The 23329-nt window shown below is 41.8% G+C and overlaps 1 protein-coding gene across 1 annotated transcript in view; it reads left to right on the top strand.

The window, feature by feature from the left end:
* The window catches only part of COG5 (component of oligomeric golgi complex 5), a 196686-nt gene that overhangs the window by 4400 nt on the left and 168957 nt on the right, over positions 1-23329 (top strand). Inside the window, exons 2-5 of the mRNA XM_081101799.1 lie at positions 8092-8231; positions 9477-9534; positions 12286-12340; positions 12443-12512. Of these exons, the coding sequence (XP_080957925.1) occupies positions 8092-8231; positions 9477-9534; positions 12286-12340; positions 12443-12512 (323 nt within the window). The remainder of the gene's footprint in view (positions 1-8091; positions 8232-9476; positions 9535-12285; positions 12341-12442; positions 12513-23329) is intronic.

Genomic DNA, 23329 nt, shown 5'->3' with positions numbered 1-23329 from the left:
GGGGCATGTGTGGGAAGCAGCAGATGGATGGTTCTCTCTCACATTGATGCTTCTCTCGTTTTTTTCTCTCTCTGAAAATCAATAAACATAATTTTTTAAAAAAGCTATGGTACATTTACACAATGGAATACTACTCGGCTATGAAAAAACAGGGAGATTGTATCTTTTGTGACAGCATGGATAGACCTGGAGGATATTGTGCTAAGTGAAATAAGCCAGTCAGAAAACACCTTATGATTTCACTTACATGTGGAATCTAATTAACAAAATAAACTAACAAACAAACTAGAAACAGAATCATAGATAACAGAGAACAGCCTGACAGCTGTCAGAGGGGAGGGGGATTGGAGGCTGGGTGAAAAAGGTGATGAGATTAAGACGGGAAAAAAACATAGATATAGACAACAGTATGGTGATTGCCAGAGGGAAAAGGAGGTGGGGGAGGTGGAAGAGAGCAAAGAGGGATAAATGGTGGCAGTAAGAGACTTTACTTTGGGAAGTGAGTGCACAATACAGTATGCAGATGATATGTTATAGAGTTATACATTTGAAATCTGTATGGTTTTATTGAGCAGTGTCACCCCAATAGATTAAAAAAAATTTTTTTTAAATGGACACTTTTTTTTCTAATCTGAATCTGAGGTCATACGAGAGAGAGAGAGAGAGACAGAGAGAGAGAGAGAGAGAGAGAAACATTATCTGTCATACACAAACTTTAAAATAATTCTTGAATGTTAATAAGCATTATCCTTGGAGTATGTTCATGTTCATCTTTATATAAAAACTAGAGGCCTGGTGCATGAAATTTGTGCACTTGGGGGGCGCGGTCCCTCAGCTGGGCCTGTGCCCTCTTATAGTCCCAGAGTCGTTGGGGGATGTCCGACTCTCGGCTTAGGCCCACTCCCAGGGAGTGGGCCTAAGCCATCAGTCAGACATTCTTAACACTGCTGCAGAGGCAAGAGAAGCTCCTGCCACCGCTGCTGTGCTCGCTAGCCCTAAGCCCGGCTTCTGGCTGAGCGGTGCTCCCCCTGTGGGATTGGGCAGAAACCGGCTCTCTGACATCCCCCAAGAGGTCCTGGATTGTGAGAGGGCGCAGGCCAGGCCACGGTCCCCCACCGGTGCACAGTCAGAGCTGGGGAGAGACACAGGAGGTTGGCCAGCCAGGGAGGGACCGTGGGAGGGCTCCAGGGGTGTCTGGCCCATCTCACTCAGTCCTGATTGGCTGGACCCCAGCAGCAAGCTAACTTACCAGTTGGAGCATCTGCCTCCTGGTGGTCAGTGCACATCATAGCAACTGGTTGACTGGTCGACTGTCTGCCCCATGGTTGTCACTGCATGTCATACTGAGCGGTTGGGTGGCCTTAGTATATTATTAGCATATTACGCTTTGATTGGTTGAACGGCTGACTGGTTGACTGGACACTTAGCATATTAGGCTTTTATTATATAGGATGCCTAGTGGTCTGGCTTAATGCAAAGCTGAATTCCCTAGGTCAGTTATTTAATCAAAGAACTTAGGAATCATCCTCGTTCTACCTAGTCATCTATTTTCAGTTTGACTCTTAAGTCCTACACATTACAATGTCTGAATATTCGTCAAATTTGTAATTTCTTTGATATTTTTAGCGCCACTTGGGCTGTTAATTAGCACCTTACTGGACTCTATGGCTCTGTTCCATGAGTGTGCTGATAAATCAGCTTTCTGGGAAATAGGAAAAGCCCTGATATTGTAGGGTATGCCGGTTTTGATGATGTAAATCCTCTCACCGTGGTCAATTTTAAGGTGCATGTGATGTCAGCTGGCTCACACTATTCCTGAAAATTCAACAGTTGACTCTCAGGAGCCACTATGAACCAGCTGCAAAACACTACTGTGTGACTAATCCCTTTTCACTCATCCTCTATACTGCTGCTAGAACTATTCTTATTTATTTATTTACTAGGGGCCCGGTGCATGAAATTCGTGCACTGGGTGTAGGGGGGGCGGGGAGTGTCCCTCAGCCCAGCCTGCCCCCTCTCACATACTGGGAGCCCTCAGGCGTTGACCCCCATCACCCTCCGATCGCCTGATCAGCCCCTTGCCCAGGCCTGACGCCTCCGACAGAGGTGTCAGGCTTGGACAGGGGACCCCCATCTCCCCCCGATCACTGGCTCTGGCCCCCGCCCAGGCCTGAGGCCTTTGGCCCAGGAATCATGCCTGGGCAGGGGACCCCCATCTCCCTCTGATCGCTTGCTCCACCCCCCGCCCAAGCCTGACCCCTCTGACCCAGGCTTCAGGCCTGGGCAAGGGGACCATCATATCTCCCCAATCCCCGGCTCCGCCCCCCACCCAGGCCTGATGCCTCAGCCAGAGGAGTTGACCCTCATCACCCTCCGATCACCAATCACCAGATCGGCCCCTTGACCAGGCCTGAGGCCTCTGGCAGAGGTGTCAGGCCTGGGCAGGGGACCCCCAGCTCCCCGCGGTTGCAGGCTCCGCCCCTGCCCAGGCCTAACACCTCTGGCCTAGGCGTCCGGCCCAGGCAGCGGGGACTTGCAGTGGCAGCGGGGGGCGCCGCGATCGTGGGCTTCGCTTTAGGCCCAGGCAAGGGACCCCTAGCTCCTGGGACTGCCAGCTTCGACCGTGCCCAGCTCCCATCGCTGGCTCCACCCCTACTTCCTGCTATCACTGGCCAGGGCGGCAAAGGCGCCTGATTCTCCGATCATGGCTGGGGGGCAGGGCAAAGGCGGCCCCAGGGCCGCCTTTGCCCTGCCCCCCAGCTCTTAGCTACCCCCCTGGGTTTCAGATCACTGTCAGTGGCAGGGGGCTTCTTCCTGCTTTCCCTTTCGCCTCCCTGCATTGTGCCTACATATGCAAATTAGCCGCCATCTTATTGGCAGTTAACTGCCAATCTTAGTTGGCAGTTAATTTGCATATAGCCCTGATTAGCCAATGAAAAAGGTATCGCCGTACGCCAATTACCATTTTTCTCTTTTATTAGTGTAGATTACTAGAGGCCCGGTGCACAAAACTTTGTGCACTCAGGGGGTGGTGGTGGCGGGAGGTCCCTCAGCCCGGCCTGTGCCCTCTTGCAGTCTGGGACCCCTCAGGGGATGATCACATGCTGGTTTAGGCCTGCTCCCCGGGGGGATTGGGCCTAAGATGGCAATCAGACATCCCTCTGGCAGCCCGGCAGCCCTCGGGGGATGTCCACTTGCCAGCGGGGAGCAGGCCTAAGCTGCAGTCAGACATCCTTAGTGCTGTTGAGGCAGGAGAGGCTCCCACCACCACCGCTGTACTGGCAGCCATCAGCCTGACTTGTGGCTAAGCAGAGCTCCCCCATGTGGGAGCTCACTGACCACCAGAGGGCAGCTCCTGCATTGAGCGTCTGCCCCCTGGTGGTCAGTGTGTGTCATAGTGACCAGTCATTCCCACTCTTTCTGCTGTTAGTGTCAGTTTGCATATTACCCTTTTACTATATAGGATAGAGGCCTGGTTCACCAGTGGGGGCCAGCTGGTTTTCCTGAAGGGTGTCCTGGATCAGGGTGGGGCTCCCGCTTGGGTGCCTGCCCAGCCTGGGTGAAGGGCTGATGGCTGTTTTCAGGCTGCCCGCACCCTCTTTAGGGTGGGGGACCCACTGGGGTGTCTGGCCAGTCTGGATGAGGGGCTGAGGGTTTTCAAGCTGGACAAGTCTGCTGGCGACTAAAGCTCCCAGCCTCTCCTTTTTTCCTTAATTCTGGGATTTATTTACCTTCTATAATTGAAACTTTGTTGCCACTCCTGCTCCGAGGCCACTGCCTGCTGAAAGCAGGTATCTGGGGTTTGTTTAGCTTCTATAATTGCAACTTTGTTGTTTAGAGTGGAACTCAGAGCTGAGCTGCAGCAGGGAGGAAGTTTGGCTTCCTCCATCACTGGAGCAAGCAAGCCTCCTGCTTGCTTCAGCTGCGTGGCTGCTGGCCGCCATCTTGGTTGGCGGTTAATTTGCATATCTTGCTGATTAGCCAATGGGAAGCGTAGTGGAGGTATGGGTAATTTCAATCTTTGTCTAATATTAGATAGGGTTCTTAAAAAATATTTTTATGGATATAAGAGAGGAAGGGAGAAGGAGAGAGAACTAGAAACATCAATGATGAGATAGAATAATTGATCCATTGCCTCCTGCATGCCCCCTTCTGGGCACATGCTCTGACTGGGAATCGAACTGGGATCTCCTGGTACATAGGTCAATGCTCAACCACTTTGCCACACTGGCCGGGCTAGAAACTGTTATTAAAATAAACCTGATAGTGCTCTTTATTGGCTTTAAAGCCTATAATATAGTTTGAAAATTTGGATGTCTTACTATCCTCTTTTTAAACTGCCCTCCCTCCCCCAACCTTCCTATGGAACCACAACTCCTATTAGTATTAACATTTTCTGGCCAACACACACACTGTGGTCTAGACATACTGAAGTCAGTATTCCCCTTGTTTCTGAACATGTGCCATGGTATGTCCTGCCCTCTATACCATCCCACTTCTTGGAATGGCCCTCCACTTGTCTGCATGGCACACTCTTAATTCGGAGAACTACTTAACAAACTGGAAGGAAATGTGACTCAGAATTAAGGCCAAAGTAGAAGTCTCCTTATTTTACTCAACTCTACTTTAAAAGTAGTCAAGAATGCAGAATGATACTTCCAGCTGATTAATAAATTAATTAATTCTTTCAACCAATATTGAGTACCTGACATGTGTCCGGCATTGTTCAGGCTCTATGGATGTGGTAGTAAATAAAGATCTTGCCCTCATGTAGCACCATATATGGTGTGTGTATACACACACACACACACACACACATACATATAGTGGATATAGACAATTGAAGTGTTTTCATAAGTACTGTATTTTGCTTATCTCATTGTCAGGGCAGACTTAACTATATCTATAATATGATTAGGATATAGTGGTTTATACCTACATTGAACTCACTTCTACGTATTTATTTTTAACTCATAATTCTCTCCATTTTTTTCTTTCATTCACAGGTTTGGGGATTTCTATACAGAAAGATATGTTAACAGCTAGCATAACTTTTTTCTTGTCTATTAAGGGTCTACATTGAACAGTTCCTTTTTCCATTTAATACTTCAGCCAGAAATCCTAAATTTTAGTAATAACTATAAGTTTGTGTTTGCCTGTTTCTATTAAAATTTCAGATTCACTGTATGATAACAGTATTTGTACATTGACCTATAGCAGTGGTTCTCAGCAATTTGGTTTTTAAGGGGTCAGTTCAAGAATGAGTTATTAATAGTGATTTTTTTGCATTTCTTATGGTTCTAGGGCCTCATATGTAACAGTGGTTGCCAACCTTTCAGACCTCAGGGACCACCAGTGGTCCACGGACCACTGGTTGGCGGCTGCTGATATACAGTATATAAATATATATTGTGACATATTTATGCATTTTAGTTCTCTATTATATGTTTTGAAACTTTATTTGCTATTTTTTTCATATCATTTCATATTATTATTTTTTTTAACAATTCCTTGGTGATTTCTTCCTCAGTACTTCAACTGTCCTTTTGTTCTTTTATTTTTCTCTTTCATAGATGCCATGTTCTTTGGAAGCTTGTTTAGTCCACGTTAATGACCTTTTAGGCTTCCTCCACATGACTAGGCGTTCACTTTTTGAATAATAAGAATTATATGTCACGGGGGGGGGGGGGAATCAGGATTTTAGAGATGCTTAGGTGGGACATGGCCAAAAAAAGGTTGGGACCACTGACCTAGAGACGTCAGAGACCATAAATATAAAATATAGTCAGTTTTTCTGTTGTCATTGTCAGTGGCCTTGTTTTAATGCGTTGAAGGCAATGTTGAGTAGTTAATATTTTACTCAATTTTCTTATTGGCTCACTGATTAAAGTAAGCTTTTAGCATAGTGATTCAGAGTGTGGGCTAGACTGCCTGGGTTTAAATCTCAGACAGGTTAGACAAGTTGCTTGCCGTGTGTGTGGCTGTCTCTTTATCTGTGAAGTGGGGAAAATGATAGTTCAAACAGGATTGTGTGAAGATTGAATGAGTTAATAATTGTAAAGTGCTTAGATCAATGCCTGGCACATAGTAAGCTGCCAGTGAAAATTACCACTCTCTTTTGCTGTTGCCTCCTCCTTAATTACCACATAAAATATTTACAGTTTGGCGGGCATGGCTCAGTGGTTGAGCATCAACCTATGAACCAGGGTTCAATCCCCAGTGGGGGGCATACAGGAGGCAGCCGATCAATGATTCTCTCTCCCATCATTGATGTTTCTATCTCTCTCTCTCTCTCTCCCTTCCTCTCTGAAATCCTATCTAATAATAGAGAAACATGGTAATTAACCATAACTTTGCTACCCTTCCCATTGGCTAATCAGCGAGATATGCAAATTAATCACCAGCCAAGATGGCGGTTAACTGCCAACAAAGATGGCGGCTAATTTGCATACTTCGGGTAGGGTGGGACAGCGCCATCCCACCTGCCCCGCTGCCATCGGGGCCTGCTATTTGCGACCCGGGTGGCGGGCAGCCCGTATGGGAACAGACCTAGGGCTGGCGCGGAACCCCAGTGATTGGCCACTGGCCACGCCCACAAATGGCCCTCCAGCGGGGATCCCCGGACAGGTGCTAATGCACTGATCTGCCACTGGCCACACCCATAAACAGTCCTCCAACGGGGATTCCTGGCCTACAGGTGCTAATGCACTGATCTGCCACTGGCCACGCCCATAAACAGTCCTCCAATGGGGATTCCCGGCCTACAGGTGCTAATGCACCGATATGCCACTGGCCATGCCCACAAACGGCCGTTCACTGGGATCCCAGGCTGGCAGGTGCTAATGCACTGATTTGCCAAAACGCACACCCGGGCAGCCTTTGCCCTTCATGAACTATGCAGCTGGGAGAGGGGAGTGGGGCTGCTGGGAGCAGGGCGGGAACTTCCCGGGGTTGGTGTCAGGCAGCTCAGAGCAGAGTGCGAACTATCCCTGCTGGTAGCTGCTTGCTCATTCACTTACTCCTCATTCATTCACTCATTCACTCACTCATTATTCACTCACTCAGCAAACCCACTCAGGTCCATGGCACCAGGCCAGGCACTGAAGTTGAAGCAGGATAAGACAGAGCTATGTCCTCAAGATGTTAGTAATTCAGTATGCAGCCAGGAGAGGGGCGCCAGGCCGCTGGGAGCAGGGCGGGAACTTTCCCGGGGTGGGCTTCAGGGAGCTGGGGAGTGGGGCCGGAACTTCTGCCATGTTCCCGTGGCAACGAGGCAGAAGTTCCCATCCCTTAGCTGCTTGCTCATTCACTTACTCATTCATTCACTCATTCACTCACTGATTATTCACTCACTCAGCAAACCCTCTCAGGTCCATGGCACCAGGCCAGGCACTGAAGTTGAAGCAGGATAAGACAGAGCTATGTCCTCAAGATGTTAGTAATTCAGTAGGGTGAAGCAGGCACATGAATGAGGCAGTTGTATGCACAGATGCAGTGTACTGGGTTCTGTGAGGGCTGTAACTAACACCGACTTTGTTCTCTTGATAAAATGGGGCCTTGGGAGCCAAGCTGCCCAAGCCTGTAGGCCTGTGCCTAGGCCAGGAATGGCCGGGGTCCTGGAACATGACAGAGGGTGCAGGTCGGGCTGAGGGGTCTGGCCCCACTCCTCACCCTCACCCCTGAGTGCACAAATTTTTGTGCACTGGGCTACTAGTCAATAAATATGTATTTTAAAGAAGGAAAATATTTACAGCAGTTTTAGGAAGACCTCAAAATATGTTAATTATGCCGAAACCGGTTTGGCTCAGTGGATAGAGCGTCGGCCTGCGGACTGAGAGGTCCCAGGTTTGATTCCGGTCAAGGGCATGTACCTGGTTTGCGGGCACATCCCCAGTAGGAGATGTGCAGGAGGCAGCTGATCGATGATTCTCTCTCATCGATGTTTCTAACTCTCTCTCTCCCTTCCTCTCTAAAAAATCAATAAAATATATTTAAAAAAATGTTAATTATGATTGTAATTGTTCTGTTGTTTATTATTTGCGGTTTAGTACAGTGTACTTAAAAAAGACTTTTTCTTATTTTTTTTTTCAGAGTGTTATAGTGATTTTTTAAAAGAAGACTTTGATGTAAAGACTTATACTTCCCAATCTATTCATCAAGCTGTAATTGCTGAACAACTAGCAAAACTTGCCCAAGGAATCAGTCAGTTGGATAAAGAACTACACCTCCAGGTAATTCCAGTCTTCTGGATCATGCAGATTTTTCTGCCTAAAGTGATAATTTATAATTTTTATAATCCTTTTATTATTTAGTCTAAAGGAATATTTACAAAACAAACGTGTAATTATTAGTGTGGATTACTTTTCAAAGTATACTTTGGCAAAGTTTTTTGTAAACTACTTTTTGTTAGTTGAAAAACTAATATACTGATCTGTTCAAAATATATTATTCATACTTTGTTTTCACCACCTTAACTGATGTGCAGTGAATATAGGTGGGCAAAGAATAAGATGACTTTGATAAAGAAAATGGAATTTGAAAGTAGAACATTCAAATGTGAATAAGAAAAATTGGAATGTTTACATTGGCAGTTCACATATTATGAGCACAAAGTATAACAATTGGTGAAATTACAGAAAGCTGATCAATTTGTGGTGGACAGAACACAATATAGGGACTTAGGAGATGGTTCCTAATCTCAGCTGTGCTATTGCCATTGATATCATTTAATGCCTTTGATTCTTGCTTTAAAAAAAAATCTATCAAGTGGGGAGTGAATAAGGAAGAGGAGATTGTAGTAGAAAATCTTGAAGGTTCCTGTCTCAACTACAATTCTATAATTTTTTTATTTTTTAAATATTTAATTAAACATTTTTTTAAATTTTATTTTTGTTATTTTTTAGAATATGTTTTTATTGATTTTAGAGAGGAAGGAAGAGAGAGATAGAAACATCAGTGATGAGAGAGAATCATTGATTGGCTGCCTCCTGCACGCCCCCTACTGGGAATTGAGCCAGCAACCCAGGCATATGCCCTGACTGGGAATTGAACCATGACCTCCTGGTTCATAGGTTGACACTCAACCACTGAGCTACAGTGGTTGGGTGAATTATGTGGTCTTGATTATGCTGAATTAAGTTCAAGAACTAAGAGAATCTGATGTTTGAAAACATTCTTTAAAATGAAAGCATATATTAGCATGGCAAGAATTAGCTGTTTTTTATTTTTCAGTTTTGGTACAACTCCATTTGCACATCGCATTGGGAAAGTGAGGGGCTAGTGAAAAGGCTGTATTTCCCACCCCCCTTATGTTGAATTATAAGTGTGTTTGTGCTCCCGCTAATAATGCATCTTAAGCACCTGCATTTTTTTTTTCATGTTAATGTTTGCGTCCTTCCTGTATGGTTACATGACGATCACAATGAAAAATACCTTATACTTAGAGCATTTGCTGATTATTCATTTTTGATTTTCAGGTTGTTGCAAGACATGAAGATTTATTGGCACAAGCAACTGGGATTGAGTCTTTGGAAGGTATATTTCCATTAACTATTACAGATTATACAGAGCTAGAACAGGGATTGGCAACCTTTTTCTGTTAAGGGTCAGGTAGTCTATATTTTAGACTTTGCAAGCCATACTGTCTCTGTTGCCATTGCAGAGTGAAAGAAACCAGAAAACATACAAATGAATGTGTCTGGCTATGCTCTAATAAAGCTTTAATAAAGCTTTGCTGAACCCTGAGCTAACTATCTGTGTTCCAATTCTTGCTTTGCCAGTTGCTAGATGTGTGACTTTAGACAAGTTACTTAATATTTCTGTGCCTCAGTTTTATCTATATAGGAAAAGAGTATTAATATGTATGAACATGGTGTTATTCTGAGGATTAAATGAGTTAGCAAAATGCTTAAAACAATTTCTGGCACACATTTAGTATTTCTATTAACTGTTAGTTAATTAAAACAACTAAAACATCAGCAACACCAGAGTGGTTTGTAGTGGAAGTAAGCTTGATTTTTTTTTATTTTTGGCTTTCTTTGAAACACTTTTCAATGAAAGTATAGTAGAATAACAATACATTGTGTTTTTATTTTTATAAATCTTATTTTTGTTTGACTAATATTTATGAATTTTTGTTCCCTCTTGATTAAACTGTATCATAAATATGAAATGTTAATATAGTGTTTTATGTTATTGCTTCTGTTGTGATTACTATTATTAATCACTGCACATCAAAAGAATACTAAGTGATCTTTTTCTGTGTTGATGAAATTCTTGAGGAATGATATTGCTATTGTGATGCAATATTCTTGAGTGCTTTCCCCAGTGTTTCTTATAAACTCAGAGGTATTGTTCTCAGCTTGTACACTGTTTCTAAGACATCTTGATGAAGAACTTAGTACTTTCAGAAATAATAGTTTGTCTGCTATTTTAATATTAAGGATGTGTATCAGACCATGTTCTTAAATACTAGGCTCTAAGTACTAACTTACTACTGGAGATTAATTTTTTTTTTTAATCTCTCAGTATTTTGTATGTGTTTCTGGAAGCAAGTAAGTAATATCCTGTTTTAGGGGTAATTTTTTTTAAAACAAACGTGAAATGATTTTCTCATCTGTAAGATCCATAAGGATGGCATGGTAGTACAATGATTCTGAGTGCATATATGAATGTATATATGTGTATATATGAATTATCACAACAAAAATTGTGGTTTTCTTATATGTGTTTAGTACTGTAATGTGCTTGTTTTTCCCAGAATGCTTTTCACTGATTACAGTATTTAAAATGTACTGTTGGATTGAGTTAGAATAGCTATTTGTTCCATGATTGTATAGCAGGGGTGGGGAACTTTTTTCTGCAATGGGCCATTTGAATATTTTTAACATTATTCATGGGCTATACAAAATTATCAACTTAAAAATTAGTCTGCTATATTTGGTCAAACATTTAATTAGCTCACCCCTAATGCCTTGGCAGGATCAAATGTTACCACGGGCCTTATTCAGTCCTCAGGCTGGTCGTTCCCACCCTGTTGCATAGAGTACAGAGGCTGGCTTCTCTGAATTCTGATGATTACCTAAGAATATGCTCCATATTATTTGAACATAAAATGTCAAAGTATGAATTAATTATATTCATTTAGCATGATGTGTATTCTGACCCCTTTTAGGATATTATTTTGAGATGCTGAAAGTGTGATATGTATTTGAAAAGGAATATTACCCCAACTTGTACTTCATCTGCTTTTTCTCCCATGTCTTTTCTAAGATAGTTTAATATTTGCCATATAAGTAGTTTGGAGATGCATTTATCAAACCTATTTTATTAAAAGTTACCCCCTGTTTATTTTTGTTTATTTTTGTTCATTTATTCATTTTAATATTGACAATTTGTTAGATTCCAGGTTCAGCAACCTTGGTACTTGGGTTCTGGCTGGGAAAGAATTCAGAGCCAAGACCCAGACTGTATAAGAACATTTAGTTGGTAAATCACAGAGGTAGAAGAAGTAATTCCTAGAAGAAATAGGCTTAGGAAACGAGTTAGGTAGGTAAAGGAAGGGAGGGCCCTTGGAGCTTGGGAGTGAGGAAGCTAATGGTAAAGTGCCTGGGCAGGGAGGGGAAGGGAAAGGCACTGGTGTGCTTCCAGAAGGGAGAGTGCACTGGTTCCTCTGTCCTAAGGGTTTTGAGGGTGAAGATTTTAGGGGTGCTCCCAGGAGAAGATCTCAGTAGAATATTCAGCAGTTTTCCAGGTGTGCCTTTTCAGGGTTGTTGTCTCCACTGATTGATTGGCCAGCACCAATCAGGGCAGGGGGTCATTATTCCATGCATCTGGTACAAGGCTGGTTTTGTTGCTTATCTGGTCCTGGAGCTGAAATACAGTTGAGGCCTAGATGTTATCTCTGGGGATGAAAGGTCAAGGGGTCCAAACCTGACCGGTGATATGCTAGGGGAGGAAAAGTCACCCTGGGTGAGTTCTTACCCTACAATTCATTGTACCTTGCTAGGCACCTGGAGCCTTCCCTTCTGTATCTGGCCTGTTGTCCTTGCTGTGCCCATGTCTGTCTAATTGCCTACAACAGAACAAGGATTGGAGGGGGAGACAGAGGCTTTTACAATAGTGCAGGTAAAAGGTATTGGTCGCTTAGATTACAATGGTGGCAGAAAAACTTGAAATTTTCTCTATATATGTGTATATGTATATATATTTCTTTTAATTTAATATTTTACCCAATTTGAGCCCTTGTAAATTTGTAAAGTAATGTAAGCTGTTATGTTTTCCTAGGTGTTCTTCAGATGATGCATACAAGAATTGGGGCATTACAGGGAGCTGTTGATAGGTACTGTTATTCATTTTGTAAATAATTGGAATGGAAGGATTATCACCTGTTGATATTTTGAAGATGATTTTATTATCACTCCTCTCTTTATTTTTCCTTTAGGATGAAAGCAAAAATTTTTGAGCCATATAATAAAATAGTATCCCGTACTGCACAACTAGCAAGACTTCAGGTAGGTTTTCAGTTTTCATGTCTTTTCTAATATATTTTTATTGTTTTCGAGAGGAAGGGAGAGAGGGAGAGAGAGAGAGAAACATCAGTGATGAGAGAGAATAATTGATTGGCTGCCTCCTGCAATCCCGCTACCGGGTTGGCACTCAACCGCTGAACCACACTGGCTGGGCCAGATTTGTTTTGTGTATTTTTTACCTACAAAAAGCTTCTGAAAAACAGAAACTATATTTTCTACTTTTTTACGTATTCTACAGAATCAGAAGCAAAGAATACTAAATTTAGAGAAAGAAATCTGTTTCACAGTCTTAATGCTGCTGCATACTGGCTGTAGGAACTTCAGAACCTTGGTTTATTCACCAATAAAATGATGAGCTTTGTAGTCTCTAAACATTTATATATATAAAACCCTAATATGCCAATAGACTGAACTGCAGAACAACCAAACAACCGGTTGCTATTATCAGCGCTGACCACCAGGGGGTGCATGCAGAACATGGCGGGTGTCAGCAGCAGGTGGCAGAGTGCGGAACATGGTGGATATTGGCCATGGTGGGTTGGTGGTGCAGGTGAGCAGGGGTGCCAGACCAAGACCAGCCTCTGGTGGTTACTGAAAATTCTTTACTCCTGCGCACCGTGGTCCTTCTGGGCATGTGCACCTGCTGCTGGCGCTGGAGCCACCGCTCGCACCCGCTGCCGTCGCCTACACTGGCTGCAATTGCTCGATGATGTCAGTGGGTGCGAGTGGCGGCTGTCGACCCCGATCACCCCTCAGGGCTTCTCTACTTCCCCCTGCTCCTGAGGGGCAATCTGGGCTGGCAGCCACCTCTCGCACCCGCTGCTGGCGACGGCCCTGCTTGCAACTGCTGCCGGTGCCCTGTGCTGGTCCCGATTGCTCGGCACCGTCAGCGGGTGTGAGCAGTGGCTGCCAGCCCCCATCACCCCTGAGGGCTTCTCTAGCTATCCCTGCTCCTGAGGGGCAATTGGGGCAGCAGCTGCCGCATGCACCTGCTGACGGCACCGGCCCCAATCACTCCATGCCGTCAGCATCTGGGAGCAGCGGTGGCAGTAGCTGGGCTGCCGACAGACGGGACCTGGGGGCTGTGGCGGGAGGGCTGGACGGGAGCATGGAGGATGAGCCAAGACCTGCCCCTGTGCCCATTGAAGCCTTATGGCCTACAGTTCCTTTCAAGGTGCACAAATTTGTGCACTGGGCCCCTAGTAATTATAAAAATGGAATGATTTAGAATACTTGAAATTTTTCTTACATTATAAAATCCTGCATAAACATAAGTTTTTTTTATCACTAATACCTAGGTAGGTGACAAAAATAAGATTCTTCAAACTTACTTTCAAAAAACTCTAGTGAACAAGGGAGAAAAAAAAGAAACATGATTCCGACATGTTTAAGATCTGGAGTTGAAAGCAGAGAAGTGAACAGAAATTAAAATTTTAATTTAACTAACTAAATTTTAATTCATTGCCTAAAATTAAACAATCTATAATCAAAACAACATTCTATGATGCACATAAGGACTAACAGTGCTGAATAGTTCTGCTAATAAATAAACACTCCTGTGCCTGGCCAGTGTTACTAAGTGGTTGGGCATCAACCTCTGAACCAGGAGGTCAAGGTCTGATTCACATCAGAGCACATGCCAGGTTGTGGGCTCAATCCCCCATAGGGAACATGCAGGAAGCAGCTGATTGATGTTTCTCTCTCATCGATGTTTCTATCCTTCCCCCTTCCTCTCCCTCTAAAAATCTATAAAGGCATTAAAAAACAATATACACACATCAAAAAAACCCCCAACAAATCTGGGTTCATAAAGTACAGATGAAGAGCACAGGTTAGGAGTTATGAACTCTGACTGCTACTCTTTATCACTAGTTGCACGATGATGAACAAACTTTAGAGTCTTTCTATCCCCATCTTTATTGAGATATAATTGACATGTAACATTGTATAAGTTTAAGGTATATAACTTGATGATTTGACATGTGGATATATTGTGAAATGATTTAATAACATGGTTAGTTAAAACGTTCTTTACCTCACATAATTACCATTTTTGTTGTAGTGGTGGTGGTATAGTACATTTTTACAATGAAAGTGTGGGCTGGATTTGTGAATTTTCTTCTAGCTCTAAAATGATCATCTCTATGATTCTGTGAAGCTGTGAGAGTTACTTTTATGGATGTTTTTATTTTTTATGGTGATGTAAGCATGAGAGGTTAAGATTGTGATTAAGATAAGCACTTTTTATTTTTATTGTTATTAACTACTAGCCCTAATTCTGTGCTCTTACTGTAAAAAAATATTACACTACAGGGACAATCAAGTTGAATTTGGTCAAATTATTATAAGGGAACGAAGAGAGAAGAGAGTAAAAGGAAAACAAAATATGCCTAGGTACTTTTTGGTACCTTTATATCCAGTATTTAATTCTTCCTGTATTGAGTGATAAACATCTTACCTTAGGGAGGATGTTTATCTTAGAAGTTTGTTGCCCTTCAAACAGTTTTGAAGTCTGAGGCCTCTTTGAAAGCTTATGTTTTAACCATTTTTATTCTGTTCATTTTGTCTGGGAAACTTTAATGTTCCTGTTTAATCTCTTCATTCTTTGAGCTTCTATTTCATTTAAATACATGTGGTATTTAAAAGCAAGAAAGAAATAGCTATGAAGTTATTTTTGCCTTGAACTTAAAATCTCTATGATTATGCCCTCAATTGGAAGAAAGTACATTTAAACTTAATTCTTTTTGCTTTTTATTACGATTTCACTCTTTCTTCAAGCAGAAGCTTCTGAGTTCATCTATGTACATGAATGCATGAATTGAATTTAATTATCACCCTAAGAATCATCTTTGTGTTAGCTCTATCTTAGCTCATTTTAGTAACATTCTTTCAGAAATAAATTTTGAGGAGTCTGTTATTCCTTACATAGGATTTTTAAATTTTTTATCTTAAAATTATATAAGAAAATGAGTTTTTAACTTCAAATCTTGTACTTTTTTTCTTTTTAATCCTCACCCGAGGATAAATATCTTGTAAGTTTTTAAATACTTTTAATCATGTTTTTAAAAATATAGCGGCTATATTGAGATAATTCACACACCTATTATATAAGTTTTTTTTAAATCATTTTAACTTATTTTTTTAACTACATTTCATCTCTAAATATTTTAGGTTATAAATATACATTAGCTTTTCATTTAAAAGTTTTTTTACTTTTTTAACTTTGAAATTATATAAGTAAGAATGTTTAAGAAAATGTTAGAATGAAGGAGGAAATCATCCATAAAACCTTTTATCTTTTTAATATTTTTTATATGTACATGGTTTTCATTTTATATTTTTGTAGGAGTCTTTTTAGTTTTCAATTGATATGATATCAAATAATTTTGTCTGTATTACTAATATGGAATGATGACTCATTATACTGGCTTTATAACTGTCCACCAAACAAGTGAATGTACTATGAAGGAATAAAGAGGGAGGATGACAACAGCAGCATAAAATGCCACTGTCCCTAAACATTGTAAAACATACAGAACTACTAGAATAGCAAAACCAAGGAACTCATGCGGGTGAAAGTGATGCTGTGCTAGTTTTCAGCCTACCCTTCAAGGAGCACCGCAACTTTTGTTTCCGTTTTGGAAAGGCCACTGTTCATGTAAGAAATCTAAATACCTTGACACCATCATGCTGTGAGGAAGCCTAAGCTAGCCACATGGATATGACAGGTAGAGAAGCACGGAGGCACCAGACCTATGAGTGAAGCCTTCTTATATCATCCAGGTGAGCCTTGTTAACTGAGTGCAGCATAGTGAGTAATCCCAGGTCATACCACATGGAGCAGTTCAACCCTGCCTAAATACCTGACTTACAGAATTGTGAGAAATAACAGGTCATTTTAAGCCACTGAGTTTTGGGTTGGTTTCTTGTGCAGCAATAGAAATTGATATACCAGCCAAACTGATTTTCAAGTATAGAGATTGCTATCCACATATAAGGATGCAGGTTCCTATGTGTTGGTGGTTCCTATGAGCCTTTCCTAGGAATCTGATAATGGCTTGAGACAACCAAAATGACTAGAGTAACATCAAAGTAGGACTAGTGATGCACATTAGTATTAGGATTAAGTGAATGATATATAGGAGAGTATAGTATGAAATAGCTGTATTTTTTTAAATTTTATTTTTTATTACAGTTTACACTCAATATTAATTTGTATTAGTTTCAGGTGTACAGCATAGTAGTTAGACAGTCATCTACTTTACAAAGTGTTCCCCTCTACTCACCTGGCACCATACATAGTTATTACAATATTATTGACTATATTCTCTGTGCTGTACTTTATTTTGTAACTAGCAATTTGTACTTCTTAATCCATTCACCTTTTTCACCCAGTCCTTCAACCCACTTTCCTTCTGGCAACTATCAGTCTATTCTCTTTGAGTCTGTTTCTGTTTTGTTTGTTCATTTATATTGCTCTTCAGATTCCACATAAAAGTGGAATCTTATAGTATTTGTCTTTCTCTGACTTACCTAAATAGCTGTATATTTTGGCAAAGTAATAAAATCTAATTATAGAAAAATGTGGGGAGAGCAAGTGCAAAACAATTTTTATAGAGAGGGAGAGGAAGAGAGAGAAAAAGAAACATCAATTTGTTGTTTCACTTATTTATCCATTTTTTGGTTGGTTCTTGTATGTGCCCTGACCTGGAATCAAACTTGGAACCTTAGCATATCGGGAGCAATGCTCTAACCCAGTAGTCGCCAACTTTTTGGACCTCACGGACCACCAGTGGTCCACGGACCACTGGTTGGCAACTGCTGCTCTAACCAACTGAGCTACCCAGCCAGGGCACAAAACAGTTTTTAAAAACTATCTTCAGCAATTATATATTTGTAGTGTTGGTTTTGTATTAAGATAATGTTTTCTGTGCATTGTGAAACAAAGCTAAGGAATAATTTTAAATTATTCTAATTCTGTTATTTCCTGTCTTGAGAGTAGAGTCCCTGTGTAGAAGAAATACGTTGGAAGATTAAATACACACCCTGTGTTCTTGATTTTTAATCAAAAGTATCAGTATGAACTCATTTTATCTTAAAATGGTATGTACATTATAGATGTATATACTATTTTTGTACAAATGTATATGTATAATGTTAATCTGAGAATTTTTATGCATATTGTGGAATAAAGAAAATGAATATTGATGTAATATTTTAATTCTAACATTTCCTATGTATATCTATTGAAAAGTCCCAGGAATGAAAATCTATATTCCCAGAATGTGGTCTTGACATGCTGTTGATTTTTAAAAGGAACCAGGGCTCCTTTGATAAATCATTCATTCCAGGTCTGGGACATGGACTATATAAAATGATCCTGGAATATTTTTATACCACCAACTACTAACTAAAGATCATGACAAAAGGATTCGGCAGCCATCCTGGTCAGTGTGGCTCAGTTGGTTGGGCGTCCTCCCATGGACCGAAAGGTTGCTGGTTGGATTCCTGGTCAGAGCATGTGTCCAGATTTCAGGCTCAGTCACTGGTCGAGGTCATACAGGAGGCAGCCCATCAATTTTGTGCTCTCACATCGATGTTTCTCCCTCTCCCTCCCTCCTCTCTCCTCTCTCTTAACAACAAAAAAAAGAATCCCAATTCAGAAGAAAAAAAAAAAGAGGATTCAGCAACCAACTTGACTAGGCTCTAGGGTAGGGGCGGGGAATCTTTTTTTCTGCCAAGGGCCATTTGGATACTTATAACAACATTCAAGGCCATACAAAATTATCAGCTTAAAAATTAGCCCGCTATATTTGGTCAGCCATTTAATTAACTCACCCCTAATGCCTTGACAGGGCCAGACCAAATGATTTCCGGCTGGATGTTCCCCACCTCTGCTCTAGGATGACCAACTCTCCAAGTTTTAGAATTGAAAGTTCTGTGTCCCAGGAAACCTCTCAGCCTCCCACGAGATCTGTACGTTTGATCACCTTCAGAGGCTCAAACGGGCCAAAAGTGGGACAGTGTGAGCATCTATAAGGATAAGAGCTACAATGGATTGGCATCCTTTATTATGCTTAAATCTTTACGCCGAAACCGGTTTGGCTCAGTGGATAGAGCATCGGCCTGCGGACTGAAAGGTCCCAGGTTTGATTCCCGTCAAGGGCATGTACCTTGGTTGCGGGCACATCCCCAGTAGGAGATGTGCAGGAGGCAGCTGATCGATGTTTCTAACTCTCTCTCTCTCTCCCTTCCTCTCTGTAAAAAATCAATAAAATATATTAAAAAGAAAAAAGAAAAATAAATCTAAAAAAAAAAATCTTTGAGTTCATAATGATAGCTGAAACAAAACCAACTAATTGTTCATCTTTGGTGGATATTAGGAAAGCAGTTTTTAATTTTAAAAACTGATAAACCGTGCAAAAGAATCGAGTATTTATCCTTACTTTTCTGTATGATTATTACCACTGGCTAAACAAATAGTAGATGGGGTAAAGTTGTGTGTTTTTTTTTAGTAGAGAAGTTTTGTATTCTACACAAATAAAGACAAAATGATAGAATTGCAGTATCAGCATTTTGCAGTCATCATTTTATTGGATTTTGACATTGTTTCAGTGGTTGCTAACAGCACCAAGAGAAAATCATACATGTGTTATAAGTATGCTACCACCTAATGAATGATCTTACCAAAAATATTAAACCTGAACCTAATGAAACTGCCCACATACAACTACTAATGTATAGGAAGTACAGAAGATAGTGGAACATGGTACACTACACTGTGGAGATGCTATCAAGAAAATGCAGTCTGTGGGAAACTATAGGACAGATGATCCAATATATTCAACAGATTGCAAAGGAAAAAAAAGATGTCTAGGGAATTCATATACATTTAAAAAGGAAAATTAACCTATGGCATTTATGTATATTCATTTCGGTAATAAAATCATAAATAAAAGTAAGGAAGTGATTACCACAAAAGGCAGTATGGTGGTTTCTTTTGGTTGGGATGAGGAGTAGAGGGGGATGGATGGCTGGTTTTGTGACTGGCAGAGGGTTACTTGGAGGGCTTCTTTAGTGGCTGACATGGTTCTTTCTACTGATCTGTGTGGTGGTTCCAAGTTTATTTAGCTGTGATTTCTGTTTGTTATTTTCTATGTAGTATTTATATCTATATATTTTTAAAGACTATTTTTAAAAAAAATATATTTTATTGATTTCTTACAGAGAGGAAGGGAGAGGGATAGAGAGTTAGAAACATCGATGAGAGAGAAACATCGATCAACTGCCTCCTGCACACTCCCTATTGGGTATGTTCCTGCAACCAATGTGCATGCCCCTGACCGGAATTGAACCTGGGACCCTTGAGTTCCCAGGCCGACGCTCTATCCATTGAGCCAAACCAGTTAGGGCTTAAAGACTATTTTAAAGACTAATTTTAGGTTCACATTATACTTGAGAGGAAAATACAGAGAATTCCCATATATCCCTTGCATCCATCATGCATAGCCTCCTTAATCAACATCCCCCACACTAGAGTGGTACCTTTGTTACAATTGATGAATCACTTAAAAACCATAGTTTACATTAGGGTTCACTTTTGGTATACATTCTATGGGGTTGAACAACTGTATAATGATATGTATCCATCATTATAGTGTCATAGAATATTTTCAGTGCCCTAAAAACCTGTTCTTTGCTTATTCATTTTCCAACACGTGGCAACCACTGATCTTTTTACTGTTTCCATTGTTTTGGCCTTTCTAGAATGTCATATAATTGGAATCATAGAGTATGTAGCCTTTTCAGATTGGCTTCTTTCACTTAGTAATATGCATTTAAGGTTCCTGTATGTCTTTTCATAGCTTGATAGCTCCCTTATTTTTAGTGCTGAATAATATGTTTGTATTATCTACACTAATAAAAGAGAAAAATGGTAATTGGCGTACGGCGATACCTTTTTCATTGGCTAATCAGGGCTATATGCAAATTAACTGCCAACTAAGATTGGCAGTTAACTGCCAACAAGATGGCGGCTAATTTGCATATGTAGGCACAATGCAGGGAGGCGAAAGGGAAAGCAGGAAGAAGCCCCCTGCCACTGACAGTGATCTGAAACCCAGGGGGGAGCTAAGAGCTGGGGGGGCAGGGCAAAGGCGGCCCTGGGGCCGCCTTTGCCCTGCCCCCCCAGCCATGATGGGAGAATCAGGCGCCTTTGCCGCCCTGGCCAGTGATAGCAGGAAGTAGGGGTGGAGCCAGCGATGGGAGCTGGGCACGGTCGAAGCTGGCAGTCCCAGGAGCTAGGGGTCCCTTGCCTGGGCCTAAAGCGAAGCCCACGATCGCGGCGCCCCCCGCTGCCACTGCAGGTCCCCGCTGCCTGGGCCAGACGCCTAGGCCAGAGGCGTTAGGCCTGGGCAGGGGCGGAGCCTGCAACCGCGGGGAGCTGGGGGTCCCCTGCCCAGGCCTGACACCTCTGCCAGAGGCCTCAGGCCTGGTCAAGGGGCTGATCCGGTGTTTGGTGATCGGAGGGTGATGAGGGTCAACTCCTCTGGCCGAGGCATCAGTCCTGGGTGGGGGGCGCAGCCGGGGATTGGGGGGATATGATGGTCCCCTTGCCCAGGCCTGAAGCCTGGGTCAGAGGCGTCAGGCTTGGGCGGGGGGTGGAGCAAGCGATCAGAGGGAGATGGGGGTCCCCTGCCCAGGCATGATTCCTGGGCCAGAGGCCTCAGGCCTGGGCGGGGGCCAGAGCCAGTGATCGGGGGGAGATGGGGGTCCCCTGTCCAAGCCTAAGCCTGACACCTCTGGCGGAGGCGTCAGGCCTGGGCAAGGGGCCGATCAGGCGATCGGAGGGTGATGGGGGTCAACGCCTGAGGGCTCCCAGTATGTGAGAGGGGGCAGGCTGGGCTGAGGGACACTCTCCCCCCCCCACACACCCAGTGCACGAATTTCGTGCACCGGGCCCCTAGTATTTGATAATAAATTCTAAAATAAAAAATAAGGAAGGAAAAATTGATAGGAGTGGAGGCAACTATATTAGGAAATGGTGAAAGGTGATGCATTACAGATAATCTAAGACTTGTTGACTGAGGATTTTATTAAATGCTATTCTGAGAATATTCAACATAATAAGCCAGTGAAGTTTATTAAAAATGGGGCTGGAGTGCTGAAAACTGTTTCTAAGACAATAAATCTGGCAGGATGGATTTCAGAAAGCTGGCCAGGGGACCACAGTATTAAGGTGAAGGTGATAAAGATTTGGATTAGGGTGATGCTAGTAGGAATAGAAGTAAAGCAACAATTATGTTATGCAGCAGAAAAATCGTCAATAAGACTTGGTGACAGATTAATATGGTTAAAAGTAAAAGCATTAGAAATAAGCTCAAAAATTTAATGTTTGAGGCTACATCCTTTATGGGGTAGGTACTGGGGAATTCTGGCAGGATAATTCTGATTAGACTAAAGTAAGATCTGTATTTCTCCTCATGATGTATTTAGAATCTCAGAGGAGTGATTGCTAGGGATTCTACTTGCGAGATGGTCTATCTAAAAATTCAATCTGACAAGCAAGAAACTGATAATAGTGGCTATTTTGGGTAAGTTCATATTTGGGACATAGAGATATGAGGGTGACATTATCTTTTGAATTTTGAATCATATGCTTATATTATCTATTCAAAAAGTAAATAAAATGTAGTAATTAAAAGATAAAGATGCCCAAATCTTCCACTTTCTAGGGGGGAAATTCTTATTTGTCATTGACTTTATTATTTTAAGCACTTCAGACTATAGTTACTCATAAATGTAGTCAGGCAAATATGTTTCATACCTTGTTGCCTTTGACTTATATATGTTTATAAACGCATATTTGATTTTAGGTTTGTATATGTTGTGTGTGTGTATGTTAGGGTGCATGAATGTGGCTGTGTGGCTCTGGTATGTGTGTATTTCACTCAGAAAAACAAAATGTTTATAGCTGGAGCCTCAGGGACCCTGTGCTCTCAGTGCTTTTAATTTTCATTGCCACCATTTAGGATTTCCCCCTTTAGATGGGAGATGTCCTTGCTTTTCAACCAGCTTCAGGGCCATTCAAAGATGGTGGTAATGCAGCAACAGCACAGACTGTCTCTCTTCTCTTCATTATCACTGCTGACGCTGAAGGTCATTACATACTAGTATATATCATTTCATCAGTCTCCCTTCTCCCCTCTCTCCCCGAGGCAATTGTCCTGGGTCCTGCTTCTGTAGTAAAGTGCCCTGAAATACATCAGTCTTTATTTCATGTCATAGTCTTTTGGATAGGTAAAGAACCAGTGTTGAATCTGATAATGAAAAGGTAATAGGAGGACATATATCGTAGTTTTTAAAAAAGAACTTTCTTGGATAATTATTAGTGATAAAACATTAGGAAAATTCAAGTAGGGCATACTTCTTCTTTAAGGTCTAGTAAAATTGGGAGACGTTTTAAGTCTGTTCCCCTAGGGACGTAGCAAAAAGAAACCAGGATTGGAAATAATAAGAGGCCATAGTAGGAAGCTGGGCAGTCCTAGACAGTGATTGTCAGCTTTGGCACCATTTAGGATATTAAAAAATATATATATGATGCTTAGTTCACACTGCTAGAGGTTCTGATTTAATTGGTCAGGGCTAAGGCCTGGCATTGGAGCTTTTTGAACTTGAATTTAATATGAAGTCAAGAGTGAGGACCACTGGCCTAGAGAAGAGTCCCTGGGTTTTGTTGCACCTCAATCCCAAGTTCTCTCCATTGGGGATAAATTGGAGTTTTTGAATGATGATTTTTT

Source organism: Myotis nattereri (assembly GCF_964212035.1).
Source record: "Myotis nattereri genome assembly, chromosome: 11".
NCBI classification, from domain to species: Eukaryota; Metazoa; Chordata; class Mammalia; order Chiroptera; family Vespertilionidae; genus Myotis; species Myotis nattereri.
This window is presented reverse-complemented; position numbering and strand designations above follow the sequence as displayed.